Source organism: Solea senegalensis, linkage group LG13, assembly GCF_019176455.1.
Source record: "Solea senegalensis isolate Sse05_10M linkage group LG13, IFAPA_SoseM_1, whole genome shotgun sequence".
NCBI lineage: Eukaryota > Metazoa > Chordata > Actinopteri > Pleuronectiformes > Soleidae > Solea > Solea senegalensis.
In genome coordinates, this window is record NC_058033.1 from 2,719,247 (window position 1) to 2,737,672 (window position 18,426).

The 18,426-nt window shown below is 39.4% G+C and overlaps 2 protein-coding genes and 1 long non-coding RNA gene across 3 annotated transcripts; 2 read left to right on the plus strand and 1 right to left on the minus strand.

Moving 5' to 3' along the window:
- The first annotated feature begins 2,714 nt into the window (after positions 1 to 2,714).
- On the plus strand, positions 2,715 to 9,798 carry arr3a (arrestin 3a, retinal (X-arrestin)). The gene is made up of 18 exons (XM_044041364.1): positions 2,715 to 2,779; positions 4,194 to 4,225; positions 5,117 to 5,147; positions 5,233 to 5,293; positions 5,370 to 5,414; positions 5,503 to 5,693; positions 5,962 to 6,021; positions 6,118 to 6,194; positions 6,298 to 6,433; positions 7,305 to 7,389; positions 7,469 to 7,541; positions 7,641 to 7,778; positions 7,911 to 7,991; positions 8,086 to 8,109; positions 8,195 to 8,244; positions 9,132 to 9,144; positions 9,234 to 9,264; positions 9,741 to 9,798. The coding sequence occupies exons 2-16, from the start codon at positions 4,218 to 4,220 to the stop codon at positions 9,134 to 9,136; spliced, it is 1,065 nt and encodes a 354-aa protein (XP_043897299.1). The 5' UTR covers positions 2,715 to 2,779; positions 4,194 to 4,217; the 3' UTR covers positions 9,137 to 9,144; positions 9,234 to 9,264; positions 9,741 to 9,798.
- Positions 9,799 to 10,966: 1,168 nt separating this feature from the next.
- Positions 10,967 to 15,732, plus strand: znrd2 (zinc ribbon domain containing 2). Its single transcript, XM_044041369.1, has 4 exons — positions 10,967 to 11,050; positions 12,158 to 12,309; positions 14,262 to 14,346; positions 14,461 to 15,732. The coding sequence occupies exons 1-4, from the start codon at positions 11,035 to 11,037 to the stop codon at positions 14,895 to 14,897; spliced, it is 690 nt and encodes a 229-aa protein (XP_043897304.1). The 5' UTR covers positions 10,967 to 11,034; the 3' UTR covers positions 14,898 to 15,732.
- Positions 15,733 to 16,449: 717 nt separating this feature from the next.
- LOC122779219 lies at positions 16,450 to 17,536 on the minus strand. The gene is made up of 2 exons (XR_006361528.1): positions 17,410 to 17,536; positions 16,450 to 16,798 (listed from the first exon to the last, which is right to left on the minus strand). It is a non-coding gene; the product is annotated as an uncharacterized LOC122779219 (long non-coding RNA).
- Positions 17,537 to 18,426: the final 890 nt, after the last annotated feature.

Here is an 18,426-nt window from a genome sequence, read left to right on the forward strand (position 1 = left end):
CCAACTGTCTGCCTGCCTTCATGTACTGCATTTGACTTTTACATATTTCCCTTTGGGTGCCAATTTTCGTCCATTTTCACCAACGTTTAGTGCCTCAAATGTGATAATTTAATATTCCAGTAGATCCTCTTACCACTGTGTGAGAGCTCGGATCCTAATAATCCTAATAAGTTATATAAAAGTATATAACAGTGACGATGCAGCTGCATTTTTAATATAGTTATTGTCTATTTCACCAGAAGCTGAGGAAGTGGGTTCTACATATATGGAGTAAGTTAAGACCACTTCTGAACTTCTTCAGTTTCAGGGTTTGTTTAATTTAAATTTAAACATTTGATTCTTGATATTTGTGTTATACATGCATATCAGTATTATTCCCCTTGCTCCCTCTTGAATAAGTTTGTATAAATAAACATGACCTTTGCTATGCAGTCATGAGTGAGGCAGGAAGATCCTCACCACAGACAATCACACTGTCACGTTGGCCTGAGGTTGCCAGTTCAAGGGCTGAGAGCCAGAGAAGCAACACACACACACACACAACCAGAGAGAGAGAGACAGACACTTTCCTGGAAACAAAGTGCACAACAGAGAAAACAGTGATTTACCTGGAGACAGAATCACATGTTTCCATAAAACCTGAGCCCAGTGGTTTGTTTTAAAGTGCACCATGACATAAATGATGCATATATATATCATGGAATATCATCCATCATCCATCATCAATTCTGTTCCACTATCTACAATAAAACTGATTTCCAGGATCCAGTATTTGAATCTGCCATATAAGATGGTCAGTCTTCCGTCTGCAGTGGTCGGTCAGACCTCTGCTGGAATCAACCTCCAGTCGCAATTAATTAAAACAGCCTGAATTGTAACTAGTTATGTGCTGCTTAACATAACTTTACACACATATATATATATATATATATATATATATACATATATATATATATATATATATATATATATATATATATATATATATATATATATACATATAAAATATAAAAATATATTACATCCTGGGGGGTTGTGAGTTTAAAGGTCACATATGTTATGATTCATTTTATATCACATTTTCAGTAGTGATATAAAGTAGCAATAATTTTGCAGAAGTCACAAAATAGAATGTCTTTCTTTTCTTTTTGGTCATAGAAATTAGCCAAGTGAACTTTGAACTGTGACATATTAAAAATATGACAAATCCAATGCAATTTTAAACATTTTGAGTGCTTCTTGCTCAGGTGTGTTTACTGTTTTCATCAGATTGCCAAGGTTGTGCTTAAAAAATGATATAAAATACTCTATATTGCACATTCATATACCCTTTGTATATGCTGTATGTTTAAACGTATGGGAAAAAAGCAGCCAAAATGCTCTGTTTTCTAAGAGTTAACTTAACTTAACAATTCCTTTTCCCATTTTCTAGCTTCTGTGTTTGAAGATACATTTTTTCTTTATATTCCAGCCACAGTGGTTGTGGATTATCATACAATTAATTGTGACTCTAACCTGGAAAAAGGATTCATTCAGAGAATCAAAAATGAATCCCCAAAATCAAAATACTCAACTATCACTAACTGAAAGGTCATTCACCTAATCTGCAGCATGCTACAGAGAATGTGTTGAGTAAGGCAGCTTACTTTGACTCCGCCATCGATCCTTCCATCATCCGCATCTAAACAGGAGGGGGGAGTCCTTAATCTGTGCAGATTAGGACTGAGGATCTCCACACTAACACAAAGACGTACAGCTGGAGTGCGTGACCTTTACAGATAAACAAATGTCTGTTACATTCAAATGCCAAATGTGCACGCTGAATTAACCAGATTCACTTGCTGAAATATTATGTTTGCCAAAATACAATTTGTAATGCACGCTATAATTCTAGTCTTGTAGATTAAACAGCTGGTTGATCGATTTATAGCTCAATCATGAGAATAATCCTATAAAATCATTTTAAAGTGTCATTTTTAAGTTTTAAATCTAAACCATTTTATGACAAATAAGTTCACACAGTTTAGCTGCACATGACTTGTTGTGTTTCTCAGCACAACAGTGTTTACACCATGGGTTGTTTTCCCCATGCTGCTCACAGGAAGTGACAAAACTAAGGCAAGAACAACATTGTTCTAGTAAAGCAAGACGACTGCAGCCAGGGTGGAGAATGACTCAAGGAAGCGTCCACGGAATCTTTCACAGAATTCGACCTGCTCAAAAAGCCAGTTTTCAGCTACATTCAAATAATTCTATATCATTGTCTGTTGACAAAGATCAGAAAATGCCGCTGTGATGTTACACTTTTCTTTCTCTCATCTGCTGGAAGAAAGAAAACTGATACGAGCAACAATGAGACATTGTTTACGTGCCTCTTCTAAATTAAACCATATCTTACACAAGGATTACGCAAATCATAGCAGGTCAAAAGGTCATTTTCACGTTACGACCCTGATTTGATTCTGAATAAAGGGAGATTTTTTTATTGTTTGATTTTGCAGAGGTGGGGACAGGGATTACTGGCGGACTACTACAGCGGCCATGTGGCGCAGTGTTGCATGTGTCCACCTGTGATTTAGCTGCCGGGTATTTTTAAACCATTTGTAGTCCAAAAAAGTGCTACCACCTGATTGCTTAACCAGATTACCAAGCTAATAATGACCCGGTTAAATCCGAGTGATGGGCAGAGAGAGGCTGACGGTATAAGAAGGCAGATCAGCCATTGCGGACCACACTCTCAACTTCACCTGGCACACTCAAGATCACTGACAGCTGAAAGGTAAGCCTCATATATATATATATATACATAGAAAGCGATAAGAAAATGTCACTTGGGACAGGATAATGTGTTACCATGTTGCCGAATTCTAACAATTAAAAAAAAGTTTAGTGAGATGTGTAAACACTCCCGTATCAAAACTCCTGTCCAGCATTTTGGTTGCAGTTGAGCGACATACTGTACACAAACCCCTCAGCTCTCTGTCTCCCTCCTTCTCCTTCAGTGGTACTGCAGCCTCACATCAGGAGTCCTCCACTTCATTTCCTAAAATAATAGATAAATAAATAGATAGATAAAGTGACAGAGCTCCATGATTCTTTACCCTAGTTTTCTTCGGCCTCTATATTTTTTAATAATATATCATGTGTGAGGAGGAGAATGTTGAGTTTGAAAGATAACCAAAAGTTATGTTACACCGTAAACGTCAGTCGCTATGTTGACAGAGTCTCCTGAGGGATTATGAAGTCAGCTTTTGTCACGGATGAATGTGTAGAAGAAAGACAGGAACGTGCATGGTGCATATTATGGGAAAGTCATTATATCATCCCAAGCATAAGAAGTAGAGGATCTGTCTTGTGGGACTTTGCATAAAAAGCAGCATAGACTATTCATTGTGATTTAACAGTTAAAAACTGCTCTGGTGTAGCACAACTCAACTGTTTAAGTGCATGCAGATACAAACTCTGAGGATAAAGTGGTTTTATTTCATTCTGAGTTGTGCTGAACTACATTTAAAGTGGAAAACTGAGTGGGAGGAGTGTAGTTGCTGGAAGAATGAAGGAAAATGAACATATACATATATATATATATATATATATATATATATATATATATATATATATATAGCAAATGTAATGGGAAAAGAAAATGCACAATTTTCATTTGATTTACAAAACCAGATGAATGTGTTTTGAAGCATTTGGAGGTCAATATTGTGCAGAGCCAGTACAGTACATCACCACTGGCGGTCTTAGCTCCATTTCTGGTGTCATCCTTGTTATAGAACCACTGTATTGTGGGGCAACACCTATGATTTACCATCTCTAAGAATACCACTGCAAGTAACTGAATGGGTTTTATCCCTTTAAATGCCCTTGAATAGCTCACTCCAGTGACAGTATTAGCATCGCTCAGGGGAACACAGAGTGACATAATCGTGAGTGCCATGTAAAGCTGCCCAGCAGTTTGATGGCGTGCCGGCTGCATGTGCTGGATGGTGGTGGCACTTTGCAGGTACAGAGAAACAGATAACAGCTTCGGCTCAGGAGCCTTAACACTGTTGGTGTAATCTTATCACTGTGGATTAACCTTCCGTACCCTCGGAACAAAAAGCATCGCTCCGGCTGCAATGGCTTAATGACAAAGTTTGACTTGATGCGATGAATTACTCAGTTTTGTTCTTCTCTCCCTGCAGAAAGCTTCTGAGGATTCTTCAGAGATGGCAAAGTGAGTACTCGGTATCGCTGCTGTGCTGGACACAGGAAGTGATACACGTCATGTCTCTAGTAACAAGTATGACTGAAAGCACAATGAAGCGTTCATAAGGAGCTCCAGAAGTAAATTCTACTGCTCGTTCACCAGTTTAGTAAACACTTCTTGCCCAATCCTGCTCCAGTGCTGCTGCTGTACACACACGGATGCTCCCTCAGTGAGGTCTGATAGTCTTGCTTCACTGTGCCCATTTTCAGATAAAAGCCGCCGCACACAAATAACGTTACTGTTCCGAGCTTACTTACTGCAGCTTTAAGAAAAGATAGAGTTGTGTGTTTTGTGTTGTTATTGTGCAGCATCTTCCAAACTGGATATTTTTCCAAAAAAAGAGCTGAAATAGTGACATACAAACCTGTTTTAAACCTAATTTGAAGAACTTAATTGCAGGGACTGATGGAGTTCAGCCAACCCCACGTATTTATTAAAGGTTTGTAGAGGCTGACTGATCCGGTAAATGTGGACTCGGATTGTAGCACAGCTAATAAAGCACACTGGGATAACTCTATTTGTGGACCATTTGTGGCCCCGTCACCTGGGTCAGCTCTTCAATCCGGGCATGATGAACTTAAGCTGCTCCACACTTAGGTTTTGCTAACTGGATAAAAGGTAATCAGGGATTAGTGGCCCTTCTGTTGGTTACCAACTTGCTTTACCCACAGAGTCTGGAGCTAATCTTTATTTTTATCTGCTTAGTCCAGACGGTCATCTAGTGCCTCTGCTCTTTAACTGGACACTATCATCACAACACAAAGCACAATTGAAGGATGGCCGGATGGAAAGTCTCATGGGAGAGTTTTGATCAAACCCTATATCCTAAAGTGGTTTTTGTCTCTTCTGTTTTCATAGGGTGTTCAAGAAGACAAGTGGAAATGGAGGGGTGAGCATACATTTAGTGCTTTCTATTGTGTTTTTCCTCTTGGTTGATTTCTGTACTGATGTTTTCATGTCCATCTGTCTCACAGCTGACCCTCTTCTTGGGGAAGAGAGACTACGTGGATCACATGTCCTCTGTGGACAAAGTTGGTACGCCATCCCGCACGTGCACGTGATTGAGGACAGGTGAATATGTCATACTATTCTAACACTGCTGTCTTTACAGATGGTGTGGTGAAACTGGACAAAGCAGATTTTGGAGACAGAAAAGGTAACAAACGCAGCCACAAGGTCATCATTAAAAGGTCACTTGGAAATGAAATCCATCATGATGAATCGGCTTTTCTTTGTGGTGACAGTGTTTGTGCAGCTGGCATGTGCCTTCCGTTACGGTAGCGAAGATCTGGACGTGATGGGCCTGTGCTTCAGGAAAGACATCTGGATCCAGCACGTCCAGATCTACCCGGAAGACCACAAGCCCACTCTGAGCCCCATGCACGAGACCCTGATGAAGAAAGCCGGGGACAACGCCGTCCCTTTCTCTTTTGAGGTACACGACGGCACTGAATGTTCCAGTTTCTATGACATGAAAGAGCTTAAAATAATTGATTTATTTCTTATTTGACATATTTAGCTGGGAATGCTGAGTCATCATTTCCATATCTAGTTCATCATCATTTCTTCTGTGGTCATAGAAAATCAGCATTTCCCTGAATTGAAAACACTTATACCTCTAAAAATGTGGTTTAATTTGTACAATTTCTTAAACTATTGGAAAATAATCCATATATTGATTGACAATCTGGTTTTCCCTCCAGATTCCCAACAACCTGCCGTGCTCAGTCTCTCTGCAGCCTGGGCCCGATGACAACGGCAAGGTAATATATACCTCTTGTTCTTTTGCGAATATCATGAAACTCCAGCGCGGAGGGAATTTAATGATCATTGTTACAGGTTTAACGTTTGCTTTGCAGGCTTGTGGTGTCGACTTTGAGGTCAAAACGTACCTGGCCATGGTCAAATGTAGCCCAGATGAGAAGATTCATAAGAAGTGAGAACACCATCTCTCGCTTTCATCTTTCTGAGTGTGAGTGTGACTGATATGGCGTTAACTGACCTTACCTCTGCTCTCTCTCTCTCTCTCTGCCTGACAGGGACACTGCTCGCCTTATCATCCGTAAAGTCCAGTTTGCTCCCTCTCAGGTCGGCCAAGGGCCCAAGGCGGACATCTGCAAGAGCTTCATGATGTCTGACAAGCCTGTACACCTGGAGGCGTCAATGACGAAAGATGTACAGTACAGAACTCTTACTTGACATCTCTTTAAAAACAACATATTACCAGAATTAATTCTAAGCAGAGTATAAATAGATGGAAAGAAAGTGAAGCCAATGTGGAAGTATCTGAAAGCCGTATTCCCCTAAATGTCCACCAGGGGAAATGGCAAATTTGCTAGGTGTCACACATATAGCTGTAAAATAGTCACTACGTTGCACAAATTCTTTAGAAAGTGGTTCCCACATATAGAAAGTTTGGGAAACACTGGACTAAACCACGAGTTTCGGATCATCTTCATGATTTTCCCAATGATGCTCAAACAACCCATGTTTCCAGAAATCTTTTTGGAACCCTTGATAAGAGATATCCGTTTGATAAACTTAGCAATTTTTTTGGTGTGTTAGCTTAAGCAAAAGCTTGGAAAAACTCTTCCACGTACAGCACAGTACCACCTGTAGACCCTCCTCGTGCTCTCAGGAAGCTCCACCCCTCACTTTTTCCACAACTCCACCCTCTTATCCAAATATGGTTTAGAGGAAAAAAAAACAATGTGACACTGTCCATACTACAAAAACAATTGACTTTTACCTTCACAAATCAATAGCTTAAAAGGTCCAAATGTGTAAGAATTAGTGACATCTAATGGTGAGACTTCAGATTGCAACAAAATCGAAGACTCCTCCCCTCATCCCCCTTGTTTTACCATGTTGATCAGGGATCTATGGAGGCCTCCACATACCAGAGATTATCTCCCTTTTCTTTACCTGATTATGCATATTCTGTCAATTAAGTGTCAATCCAAATGTCTCAGTGGACATTTAAACTGTCCTCGCAGCGCAGTAACGTGTCCGTCATTAACATGCTGTCGTCCTGTTTTGACCGCAGCTCTACTTCCACGGTGAAGCGATCCCAATCAAAGTCAAAATCAACAACGAGAGCAACAAAACAGTGAAGAACATCAAAATCACCGGTGGGTAAAGGGACTATCAGAACACACCTGTGACAAAGTATTTTGTCTCACTCTGTCTTCGTTCTTTGTCCTTTCACAGTTGAGCAAACCACAGACATTGTCCTCTACTCAGCGGACAAATACACCAAGACTGTCCTCTCCCAAGAGTTCGGGTGCGTGGACAGACAGAAGTGAACGAGCTGAACCACACAAGTGTCACAGAAGCCGTGACAGGATGAACTCACATTTGTTCGCGTTTTCCTCTCTGATAGCGTGTCGGTGGATCCCAGCGGCACCTACGAGAACACCATGACCATCACTCCTGTGCTGGCGGAGAACACGGAGAAAAGGGGTTTGGCGCTGGACGGACGGCTGAAGGATGAAGACACTAACTTGGCCTCGTCCACCATGTAAGTTCACAAAATCTACATATGGATTTCCAGGACATGTAATTAATCGTGTTACTGCTGAAACTTCAGGACAATTTTTATTGAATGACCCTCTATAAGACCCTATAACCCCTTTATTCCTCTTTACCACAGGCTGCGGAATGTCGATAAAGAGGTGTTGGGAATCCTGGTTTCCTACAAGATTAAAATCAACCTCATGGTGGCCGGAGGAGGGTAACGTCTTTTTTAATTTTTTCCATCACATGCAAACCTAACCGATGATTAAACTGATTAAAATGACTAATGTGTCCCTCTTGTCTTCATGTAGTCTGCTGGGCGGCCTCACCTCCAGGTGAGCATGCCGTCTATGACTGATTGTACAGTATCGCAATCTTACAAGTCATTTCTATGATTCTGACTGTCGTTTTCTCCTTCAGTGACGTCTCAGTGGAGCTGCCATTGATGCTCATGCACCCTAAGCCTGAAGGTAGGTTTCTATAACAACACAGTAGTTACAGGAAGCTACACTGTTCACTGGTTTCACCAAATTGAAATGGCTGTGCAGAGGTTTGGGACTATAAATATAAATGTACACTATATCATAAGGATAAGTCAGTTCATAATTCCAGTTATAGGATCACACAAATTCAATTTGATTTGTATAGCGCCAAATAACAACATACATTATCTCAACATAGTCCTTTACAGAAACTTTACTGAAACCTTTACAATATTATAGAGAAGAGAACAGTAACTCCCTTTTAACAGGAAGAATTCTCTGACAGATGCAAAGATGTGCAGCATCTGCCTGTTCCAAAAGCATTATTTACATTATTTATTGAATATTGTTGATTTATATTGAGTATGTAAATGAATGTACTATTTTGTAAATAACATGTACATAGCTTATGCATCTTCCTACTCCATTTTAGATTGTTAACTTGTTTAGACTTTTATTTCTTTTCTTATTGTATTATTTCCAAACAGTATGTTATAAATCAGGGGTCTCAAACTCAAATGACCTGGGGGCCACTGAGTGTCTTGTTTGGTCAGTAAGGGGCTGGTCAAGTGAAAAAAAGGCAAACCTTTTGAGGAAAAAGACACTGAAAAAATAATAATTGTAATATTACAATTCACATATTTTCAAAACGGTGTTTGTTTTGATATGGAGCGATAAATAGTTCACAATAAAAGTGTATTTATGATGCAAAAAACATAACGCATGAAATTGATTGCCGCGCCGCAAGTGTGATACCTCTGTTCTAAATAAAGCATTCATTCATTCATTCATTCATTCATTATTTGCTGCTCCCATTGTCTCATCTGCTGCCTTTTCTGATGACTATTTCATGCTCTCTTTTTCAAAACTCCCAGAGTAAAGATCATTGTAAGTACATCTCTTAGAAATTAAAAATGTTTTGTTGGGCAATGTTGTTCTGCCTTTTAACAAATTCACATCATGTTCTTTTTTTATAGTGTCTTGAAAAATAATCCCCCTGTAGTCAAAGTAAGTAAAGTTTGTTTTCAAGTGTGATCTGGATCTTGTCTACGTGTTATAAGTGAAAAGTCATTTAATATTGAATTTTAGGACACTTTTTTGACATACTTTTCCATTCTATACAACCTTATACTTTATTTACCTTATTTCTTAACGTGCCAGTCACAGAGTTTAAGAGAGAGTTATGATTCAAAATGAACATGTCATATATGATGAATATTAGCTACAGGAAGTAACAACATTACAGCAGCATTTAAGATAAATTAGCCACTTCACATGATAATCATCAATTAATGTTGGTACTTTATGTCTATTTCGTTATATTTTTATAATATTTGTATTGTATATTTTTCAAGTAAAAGCTAAAACTTTCTTTGATAATATTTTAAAAATATTACTATTATGTTGTATTTGACTGGGTGTGTTACATTGTATCAAAAAGGAAATGAATCAATTGTCTTTTTAATGTATTGTTTTGTTTTCAGAGAGGATGTTACCCTGGAGATTCAGAGGAAACCTGCATAACAACAGGACGACAACAAAGAAGAAGAAGAATGTGATCAGTGAAACTAAAATAAAATGTCTGAGTACATGGAGAGAACGATATTAGTGAGAACTAGTTGTATAGAAATAAATCAGGTAGTGTCTGACCAACGATCTGTGTAGAATCAGAACATATGCTGAACAATTGAAAACGAAATCCTCATCACCTCATCTTAGATTGTGAGTGAGGAGAGACTGAAGCCTATAAATTCAGTGTGCTTTGAATTAACGTCATAAACTCGTCTGATATGTTGAATTGTACTTTTTTCCTTTCTGTGAAATGTACCAGTTTTTGTGTTTTGACTTCTTGAGTCAAATATCCCAAAAAACAATAAAATAATTTTAAAACCCAAGACAGCCAAAGTGAGTGGAATGAAATGCTTTTTAATGATTTTCTTTTTAATAATAGTGTTGCAAGTACTACTAATTGTGTTTAGAGAGAAAAATGTCTTATAAATAAATTATAAATGTCTTATAAAATGTCTTATCAGGGGATTGTCAACACATGACTAGATAGGAAAAAAATTATTCCTTCAGCTTTAGCTTTTTCCTTATTTCTTACAAAGATAAGAAGTTTGTCAGCCATGTTTGTAATCCAAAACATGGACGATACAATGACATATTGCGATATTGTGTGTGGCAATATTATATCGCTTTTAGCATATAATTTTGTTCTACTAATGTTACAAATAAACACACTTTTTTGTGGATTAGCATACCTCAATCGACCGAGCTCTTTGGTATATTGAAATATTGTGATAATATCGTATTGTGGTGTTTCCGGGACATTCTTTATGTTTACATAAATGTATGTATGATCCATCCAACATTAAACACACTCTTGGGTCCATTTTAGAGAGTCATGTGACACACTCCTTTTCCTCCCATAGGAAATTAATGGAGAGTGCAGATCAAAGACCAGCAATGCATATTCATAATAGATGCTCATTTCCATAAAATATATGAATAAGCAGGCTTAAATACATTTTTTTTATTAAATTAGTTGTTTTTTCAATCTACTACTCGGATCGTAGTTTTAATAGTCAGTGATATTATTAAGTTTGTATAAAAAAGAAGAGTTTAAAATATCATGTCTCGTCAGCTGCGTAACCATGTGGCGTGTACATGTTTTAGCCACTAGAGGGCCACAGCTCCTTTGCTGTTCGGTTTCTCTGAGCAGCGGCGAAGAAGAAAACTCTGCCGTCATCGCGCACAACGTGTTAGCACCGAAGCAACATGGCTTTGAATGGAGGTCTGTAAAGTATTAACTTGGCTAAATTTGTCATGTATCCCGTTCACTTGTTGCGCCTATGAAGCGACATTTTAGTCGCGCGTACTAAAAGCGATTCCTGACTGCTATTTTAGTCTTTTAAATACGATTTGTCGCTGTGTAAATGTCGCGACCTAAACGCTAGCCCGGCTGCTTTGCTAGCTGTCTCACTGCGGTTAAAGTCGCCCGTGTTCAAAACAATGCTACATGTACGTTATTAATCGCATAATATGTACTGAAATTCTATTAAATATTTGACTAACGTCGACAAAGTGGTAACAGAGATGTAAATGTGTGTGTAAGAGCTGTGGTGTACTGTTTACAAGTTTTATTTTTTCATCGCAAAAACACTACTACTACACTACTGTGACTGTGTGGACGCAGCCCCGTTAAAAGGGATAGTTCAGGGGGTTTTCAAGTGTAGTTGTATATAATGTGATGAAGTGAACGTTGACATTGTCTTGCATACATACGACAGACAGCGTTATGTTTGTGCGCTCCCTGTCTTTAGAGCCTCACGGACGTTTTGTGAAAAGCAGGGTTTAGTCACTTGTAAGTGTAAGTGTGCGTAAGTGTGCGCTATCATTTATTGTCCATTTATTCCACCATTAGACGGCCATTTCTGACAGAAAACTGAAACTTGTGTCAATTTGTAAATGGCTTGTGTCTTCACACCAAAGTCCATAGAGAAAATTGTTGATTTTACATCATGGCTCTTGGTAGTTGTTCAACCACTACTCAGTCTACCAGGACGTTGGAATGTGTTATTTTATGACCTGTGTTTGACATCATCTATTGACATTTCCTTAAGTTGAACACGTTTGCTAACATGAGGTAGCAGTAGACCTGCAGCTCCCATGTCCCCATGAGCTTAAATTGCTGAACTTCTCTATGGACTTTGGTGTATGAAGATGAGTGGGTTACAGAGTGCCCCAAACTTCAGATTCCTGTTGGAAAAGGTTGTTTCAGCTCGATAAAGCAGGGAAAAACAAACATAGCATACACTGAGATGGTGGATATGTGAGCTCAGACAACCACACTTACTAAACTATCTCTTAGATTAAACAATTTCTTTCTTATTGCTTCCAGATGACGAGGACTTTGAGTGGGAGCCTCCGACAGATGCAGAGTTAAAGGTCATCCATGCTCAACGGGAGCGACAAGACAAAATCAGCAAGCTGATGGGAGACTACTTGCTCAAAGGATACAAGATGCTGGGGGACTGCTGTGATGTGTGTGGGGTGAGTGGATCAAATTTTTTAATTGAAAATAATGATAGAAATAATTTTTGTTACTGTAAAAGGTACTCAAAGGCACAGCTCTAACAGAATGTGGTATAAAATAAAATCTGTGATATTAATAGCAGTATCTGCAGCGTAATCACATTTCAAAGGTGTGTTTTGAGGGCAGTTTTTCCAAGGTGTTGGGGGAGGACGTGCCAGAGGGAGGGGGCAGCAATGAAAAAGGACCTGTTGTCCCCCTGCAGCATGTCGGCTGCTGGTTGTTGTGTAGGGGCACATGAGGTCAGTGAGGTAGGAGGCAGCGATGTTATAGAGAGACTGATTAGGAGGATTCTGTGTAGGATTGATGGGTTTGCAGAGCTGGGGCAATGTAGCGGAGTTCACTAAATCAGAATAACTTTGGAACTTATGGAACTATGGTGCTTACATAAACAAACTAGTAAATAAAACTGCTGCTTTACTTATTATTTATACCAAAAATAATAACCAGGTATGATGATAATCTGTGAAATCAGTTAAGTCTATGCAGTGTTTCCTCTATATGCTGCTGAATATTTTTCTTTTTTTAAACGAGGTAGAGAGTGGGCTCAGTCTTGTCATTTAAAACTAACGTTATATTATTTTGTGCTGTGGGCGGTCCCATTTTGAAATGATTTTATTTAGGATTTAAATAAATCACAAACCTTCACTACATACTGTACATATCATCCAGATATACGTTACTAGTTGATGCAGGTGATGCGACGCGCTAAACTCCACTATTCCGCTGCGCCGTCTCTCAGCATACACCAAAACAGAGGTAACATTTGCGCCAGGTTTGGAGAAGGTGCAACGAGAAACTTTGAGCTTACTTGATAATGTCAGCACAACGATTTTAACAAGCACTGGGGAGATGTCAACCATGAAGCAAGCAACACTGATCACAGCAAATAGCAAGGAAACACATGCCAGCCTGAGGGCTGGAAAGTCCCAGTCGACTGGTCGATTTATGAGTCGATACGTTCTGGTTTGACTCAGATTCTGATAAGTCGACTTTCTTCCGTGTTAATTTCATACAGTCTTTGGTTAATTTGATTTCATCTGGAGGAATGTACCAAGTGCAAATGGGGGTGTTTTCAGATTACCCCTTTTCCACAGGTAACAGTGTGTCTTCAGAGAACACACACCCCTTGTTTTCAGTATTTTGGATTAGCCCAACCCACAAGAGGCAGATAGATTCAAGTACGTCGGTGGTTTTATTTAATTTTGAGCATTTAATTTTAGGCAACAGTCAGTCCTCCTCTAAGATCCATGTCAAAGACATCGGCAGTGTGGCAGCATTTTACAAAAATAAATGGCAAATGCAAAGTTTGCCAGCAACATATCGCAGCGCGACTACAAATAATAATTGTTATATAACTGCAATAAGGCAGCAGTCTATTTGTGTCCCAGCTGCGAAGCTGAGCTCCTATGTGCAGTCTCGCTCTGTGTGAGGACATGCATGAGACAAATCATCAAACTATTCCTCAACAGTTGATATCACGCTGAAATCAATGTACTACAGTATAGTATATTTTTGGAAATCATGTGCTATGATATTGTGCAGATGCACATGATGCAAAACGCTTTCAGAGCTCCCTGAGTCTCCCTGCCCCAACACACCTGATTTAAATGGTCAGCAAGCGCTGCAGGAGCCTGGTAACGAGCCTGGTAACGAGCCATTCATTTGAATCAGGTGTGTTGGAGCAGGGGAACATCTAAAACATGCAGGGCAGTGGAGTGCCAGGACAGGAATGAGAAACCCTGGTTTAAGTGAAATCTTAAGAAACAGAACAGTCCCACTATTTATTTTTTTTCCCCACTCATGTGACTTTTATTTACTGATGGTTGTTAACTCTTGGTGATCCCTGTCTCTCATGTGACCTAGTGTGGAGAACCTTCTCGAGACATGTAACATCTTGTTCTGTTTGCAGACTATTCTTCTCCAGGACAAACAGCAGAAAAACTACTGTGTGTCATGTCAGGAGCTGGACTCTGATGTTGACAAGGACAACCCTGGTACACACACACATATGCTCATTTTAAGCATGAACCAGTGGCCATCATTCCTCCATCTCTGCTCCTCTCGCCTTGTTTATTTAATTGTTTGTCTTTTCTCCTTTGTCCTCTCAGCTCTTAACGCACAGGCAGCGTTGTCCCAGGTGAGAGAAAGGCAGCTTGCAGCCCAGTCTCCTGCACCGTCCCAGGTCCCCGAAGTCAACGGAGGCCCCGGCAGCAGCCAGGCAAGCGCTTTAGTTCCTCAGCCCAGACCCGAGCACTGTGAGGGGGCTGCCGCAGGTGGAAGAGCCTCCCTGCTTCCACCTGCCATGCCATCTCCTCCACCTCCTCCTGCCGCTGCAGTCCTGGCACCAGCTCGTCCTCCAGTTAGTCCACAGAGCCCCGCTGCCCGACCTGTGTTGCAAGACGCTGAGGAGGCTGTTCTTACCAAACTTCGTTGGGCCACCACCCAGCTACAGAGCTCAGCCTCCTTAGAGGCAAGCATCCAGCTCTGCAGCCTCATCTCCAGCTGTGCCAACTCTCTGCGCAGCCTCAAGGAGCTCAGCCAGTAATCGCCATGGACTGGTTGAAACCCTGGAGTGATGGGAATGCTGTTTTTTTTAATTTGCCTCTGTCTTGGAATACTGACTCTGGTTCGCTGGTTTGCAGAAACTCCCTTTGACTGAATCCTTGCATTGAGCTGAATTCAAAATTGATCAGGAAGAAAAATGCGTTTGATGGGATGTAAGTGCAGTTTTAGTTACTCCTGAGTTGATGTAACTGCACCGCAGCAGAAATAGCATATTATGTGGTCTCTTAATATGTTCATTTGACTGTTATTGTCAACTTGTAAGTTATGATTTATGATTATAAACACAAGATATTTGTCAAGGCACATTAGTTGTTGGTATTGCTTTAAAATATCTGACTAATAAGAAGTTTGAATAAGGCTTAGTCTGTATTTTACAGATAAATAACAGTAATATTCTGTAAATTTATAATTCAAAATGGCTTCATGTACCAGATATCTAGGACAGTTTTTTTTCTTCTTTGATTGTTCTCTGTTAACATGATGAAACGCGCAGATACATTTTTCTATTTGCTGCTCAGTCTGATGCTCGGACAGTCTCCGTTTCACTGGTGGTACAAAGCTTATCGCTGTGTGCAGGCAGTTCTTAGGATTTTATTGTAAATATCTTTGATGCATGGTGGTGTTTATGGTCAGTTTGTTCACTGATGCTCAGATGGGACGAGTACAACGTTCAGAATTAAGACGCCTTGTTGCTTTATTCACAAAAGTCAAATGAGCACTGTTAGACTGCACTTCATATTAGAAAAGTCAAGTTCAGTGTTATTCAAAGCTGTCGTTTTTCTAATGATGTACCTGAATAAAGCTTTGCCACTTCAGGAGTCCTGCAATGTGTTTATTTCCTCTTTCGGACACCAAGAAGGAAGTTATTTGACATTTTATTGAATACTAACTCTGCAGGTGGCCTTTACATTTACACTGGAGGAAGTTTTGCCTTCCCTGTGTTATGTCTAATTTAAGTCCTGACATGTACACAGTCATAGCTGCACCATACTTCCCATTTCTGATAATAAAAGTCTCAGCCTGGACACATCTGCATGTCAAATTGTGCCAAACAAGCTGGGTTTACACACTGATTATATAGCGGGTTCACGGTATCCACTTCAAATTAAGTCAGAAAAGCCTTGTTAATGTTCATTACCACATGTTACATACATTTAATAAGTAATACTAAAATTCTTGTAGGTTTGCCAGAAAACAAAATTAATATACTGCTCAAAACACAAAGGAAACACCCGCATCACACGTCAAAATATTTACTGGTAAAAATTTATGTTTTTGTTATGTAATAGCATCAACCAAACCAAAAACACCTGCGTTCAGAATTTACGTGCTCACTAAAACATTTTGATGCAGTACTAACCTTTCACCACTGGAGGGTGGTGTTTCTCTGATGTGTTTCTGGGGGCCATCAGCTGCAGTAAACTACACTAAATGAGAATTAAGAATCATCTTCAATGAAATAAATACATGAAACCTACAGGGAGTTATTTTCTGCGTTATGTTTCAGTAAGAATGCACACAAACAATCCATATTTGTTTGTTTTTTTAGATTTGGAAATAAGATTCAATGTGGAATAATCGTTGACCTTTTGTACAGATAAAAAACATACTGAAAAGACAGTATCAGTTGCCTCAACTCCAAACTCATCTCAAAACGGAGAAGAAAATGCTCATTGTGTGAAATTACATCACACAAATCTCTATTATAGTTGTTGCAAAAGTCATTAAAGAACCTTTGTATCTTCTGTATTACTAAATACAAGTAATACACCATATGACCAGTAGGGGGCACACGGTTGTGTGCTGTCAACAGAGAGCTCCTCAAGGCCTCCTCCTCCTCTGAGGTCATGTTCAGAGCAGCAGTGTGGGGAAAACCATTAGCTGTGAGAGAGCAGGAATGAAGAGGGGGGAAGATGTTTAAGGAGCAAATCTCATGCTGGTCTCTATTTATACTCGTCATGTGTTGTTGATAAAGAAAGAATGACCGACTGTCTCTGTTTCTCAGTCTGGAGAGGAGACGAAATAAAGCAAACCCATGGCACCGTGTCGACTTAGAGAGGTTTCCAGCCATGTTGTCATTTCAGTAATGGAGGTTCACGGAGTTCTCACTGAACTGTTGTTGCCGCAAAGTAACATCATCTAATGTACATATATAAATATATATATAAAATATGTTGTTTTTTTTCAGTCAGAATAAGGCCAGTCTTCAGATATAATATAAATACAGTCACTGTTGTTACTAAGCTGAGCTTTCATGAGTCAATAGGTAAATAAAAGCTTAAAATATAGTGTAAAACAGTTGGTGCTGTGGTCAGGAGGCTGTCGACTCACCTGTGAAGTGGATGGCATCATACTGTATGTGTGTGTGTGTGTGTGTGAGAGAGTGTTTGTGTGTTAGTGTAGGGAGTTTACTGCCGCAATAACACACATCTTCAATTGTGAAGCCACAGGGTAACATTAGAGCAACACTGAGTCATGACAGAGCTGCTCACTCTGTTGCTGCTGCTGCTGCTGCTCCACACTCTTCCATCTCCAGCTGCCTCTGTCCATCCATCCATCCCTGTTCACCCTCCTAAAAATACACTCCTGCTCTCACTGAGGAAAATCCCTGGGCCTTGACCTGACACACACACACACACACACACACACACACACACACAGAGTGGGTCAGTCCTACTCTCCACGGAAACTATTCCTCTGTAATTAACTGAATGAAACACTTTTCTTACGATTGACGCAGCTTCAATCCAGGAAGTGACTTATGACTTCATAATGTATTGAAAACAACTTTTAGTCTGCTTAAAACTTTTTACAATTTTACTCATTATTCTACCCAGATTATTATTTGTTATTTCATTATTTTCTCTTTGTTTATCTATATGCTTATATTTCAGTCCATTTGACTTATTTTTCATCTACTTTTCTCTCTTTTTATCTTCTATTCTTCTAAAACTAAAAAATAAATGCTTATTTATTTATACCTTTTTATTACACCCAACAATCAACCACTAAAACTATACTTTTTCTGTTCAGGAATGCAAGTAAATGACTATAATTGGACATCTTAATCATGAAATAACAACGTGCTTTACTATTCTTCTGTGTTGTTTGTTTGTAAAACAGTATATTTGAAAATAATAATTATACTTTAGCATTAAAAACATACTGGTTTAACTATTACAGAAAAAAAACATGTTGATAATTACTTACATGTGTATATTCAATATTATGTGTTTGGGTGGATATGTTTATGATAATAATCCAATGACTCCGAATAAAAGAAGTGTATAAAACCATTGAACCTGTAGCTGTTGAGGCTGCAGATCTGATTACAGCAGATAAGACTGTTCCAGTGACACACAGACAGTCGGGATCAAAGTCTGCAGTCATGACTGAGAACTGTTACTTCAAGATAAAGAAGTGCATGAACTGCTGCATCATCAGTGGACACGCGCTTTGCATATCCTGTCTCACCCTCCTCGGCCTGTCTGTGTCTCAACTGAACAGCT

What these genes read in the sequence shown, in the direction of transcription:
- arr3a (XM_044041364.1), top strand. An exon ending in AGATTTTGGAGACAGAAAAG is followed by an intron (nt 5,415 to 5,502) that starts GTAACAAACGCA and finishes TTGTGGTGACAG; the next exon opens with TGTTTGTGCAGCTGGCATGT. An exon ending in AACTTGGCCTCGTCCACCAT is followed by an intron (nt 7,779 to 7,910) that starts GTAAGTTCACAA and finishes TCTTTACCACAG; the next exon opens with GCTGCGGAATGTCGATAAAG.
- znrd2 (XM_044041369.1), top strand. An exon ending in ACTGCTGTGATGTGTGTGGG is followed by an intron (nt 12,310 to 14,261) that starts GTGAGTGGATCA and finishes TTCTGTTTGCAG; the next exon opens with ACTATTCTTCTCCAGGACAA. An exon ending in TGTTGACAAGGACAACCCTG is followed by an intron (nt 14,347 to 14,460) that starts GTACACACACAC and finishes TTGTCCTCTCAG; the next exon opens with CTCTTAACGCACAGGCAGCG.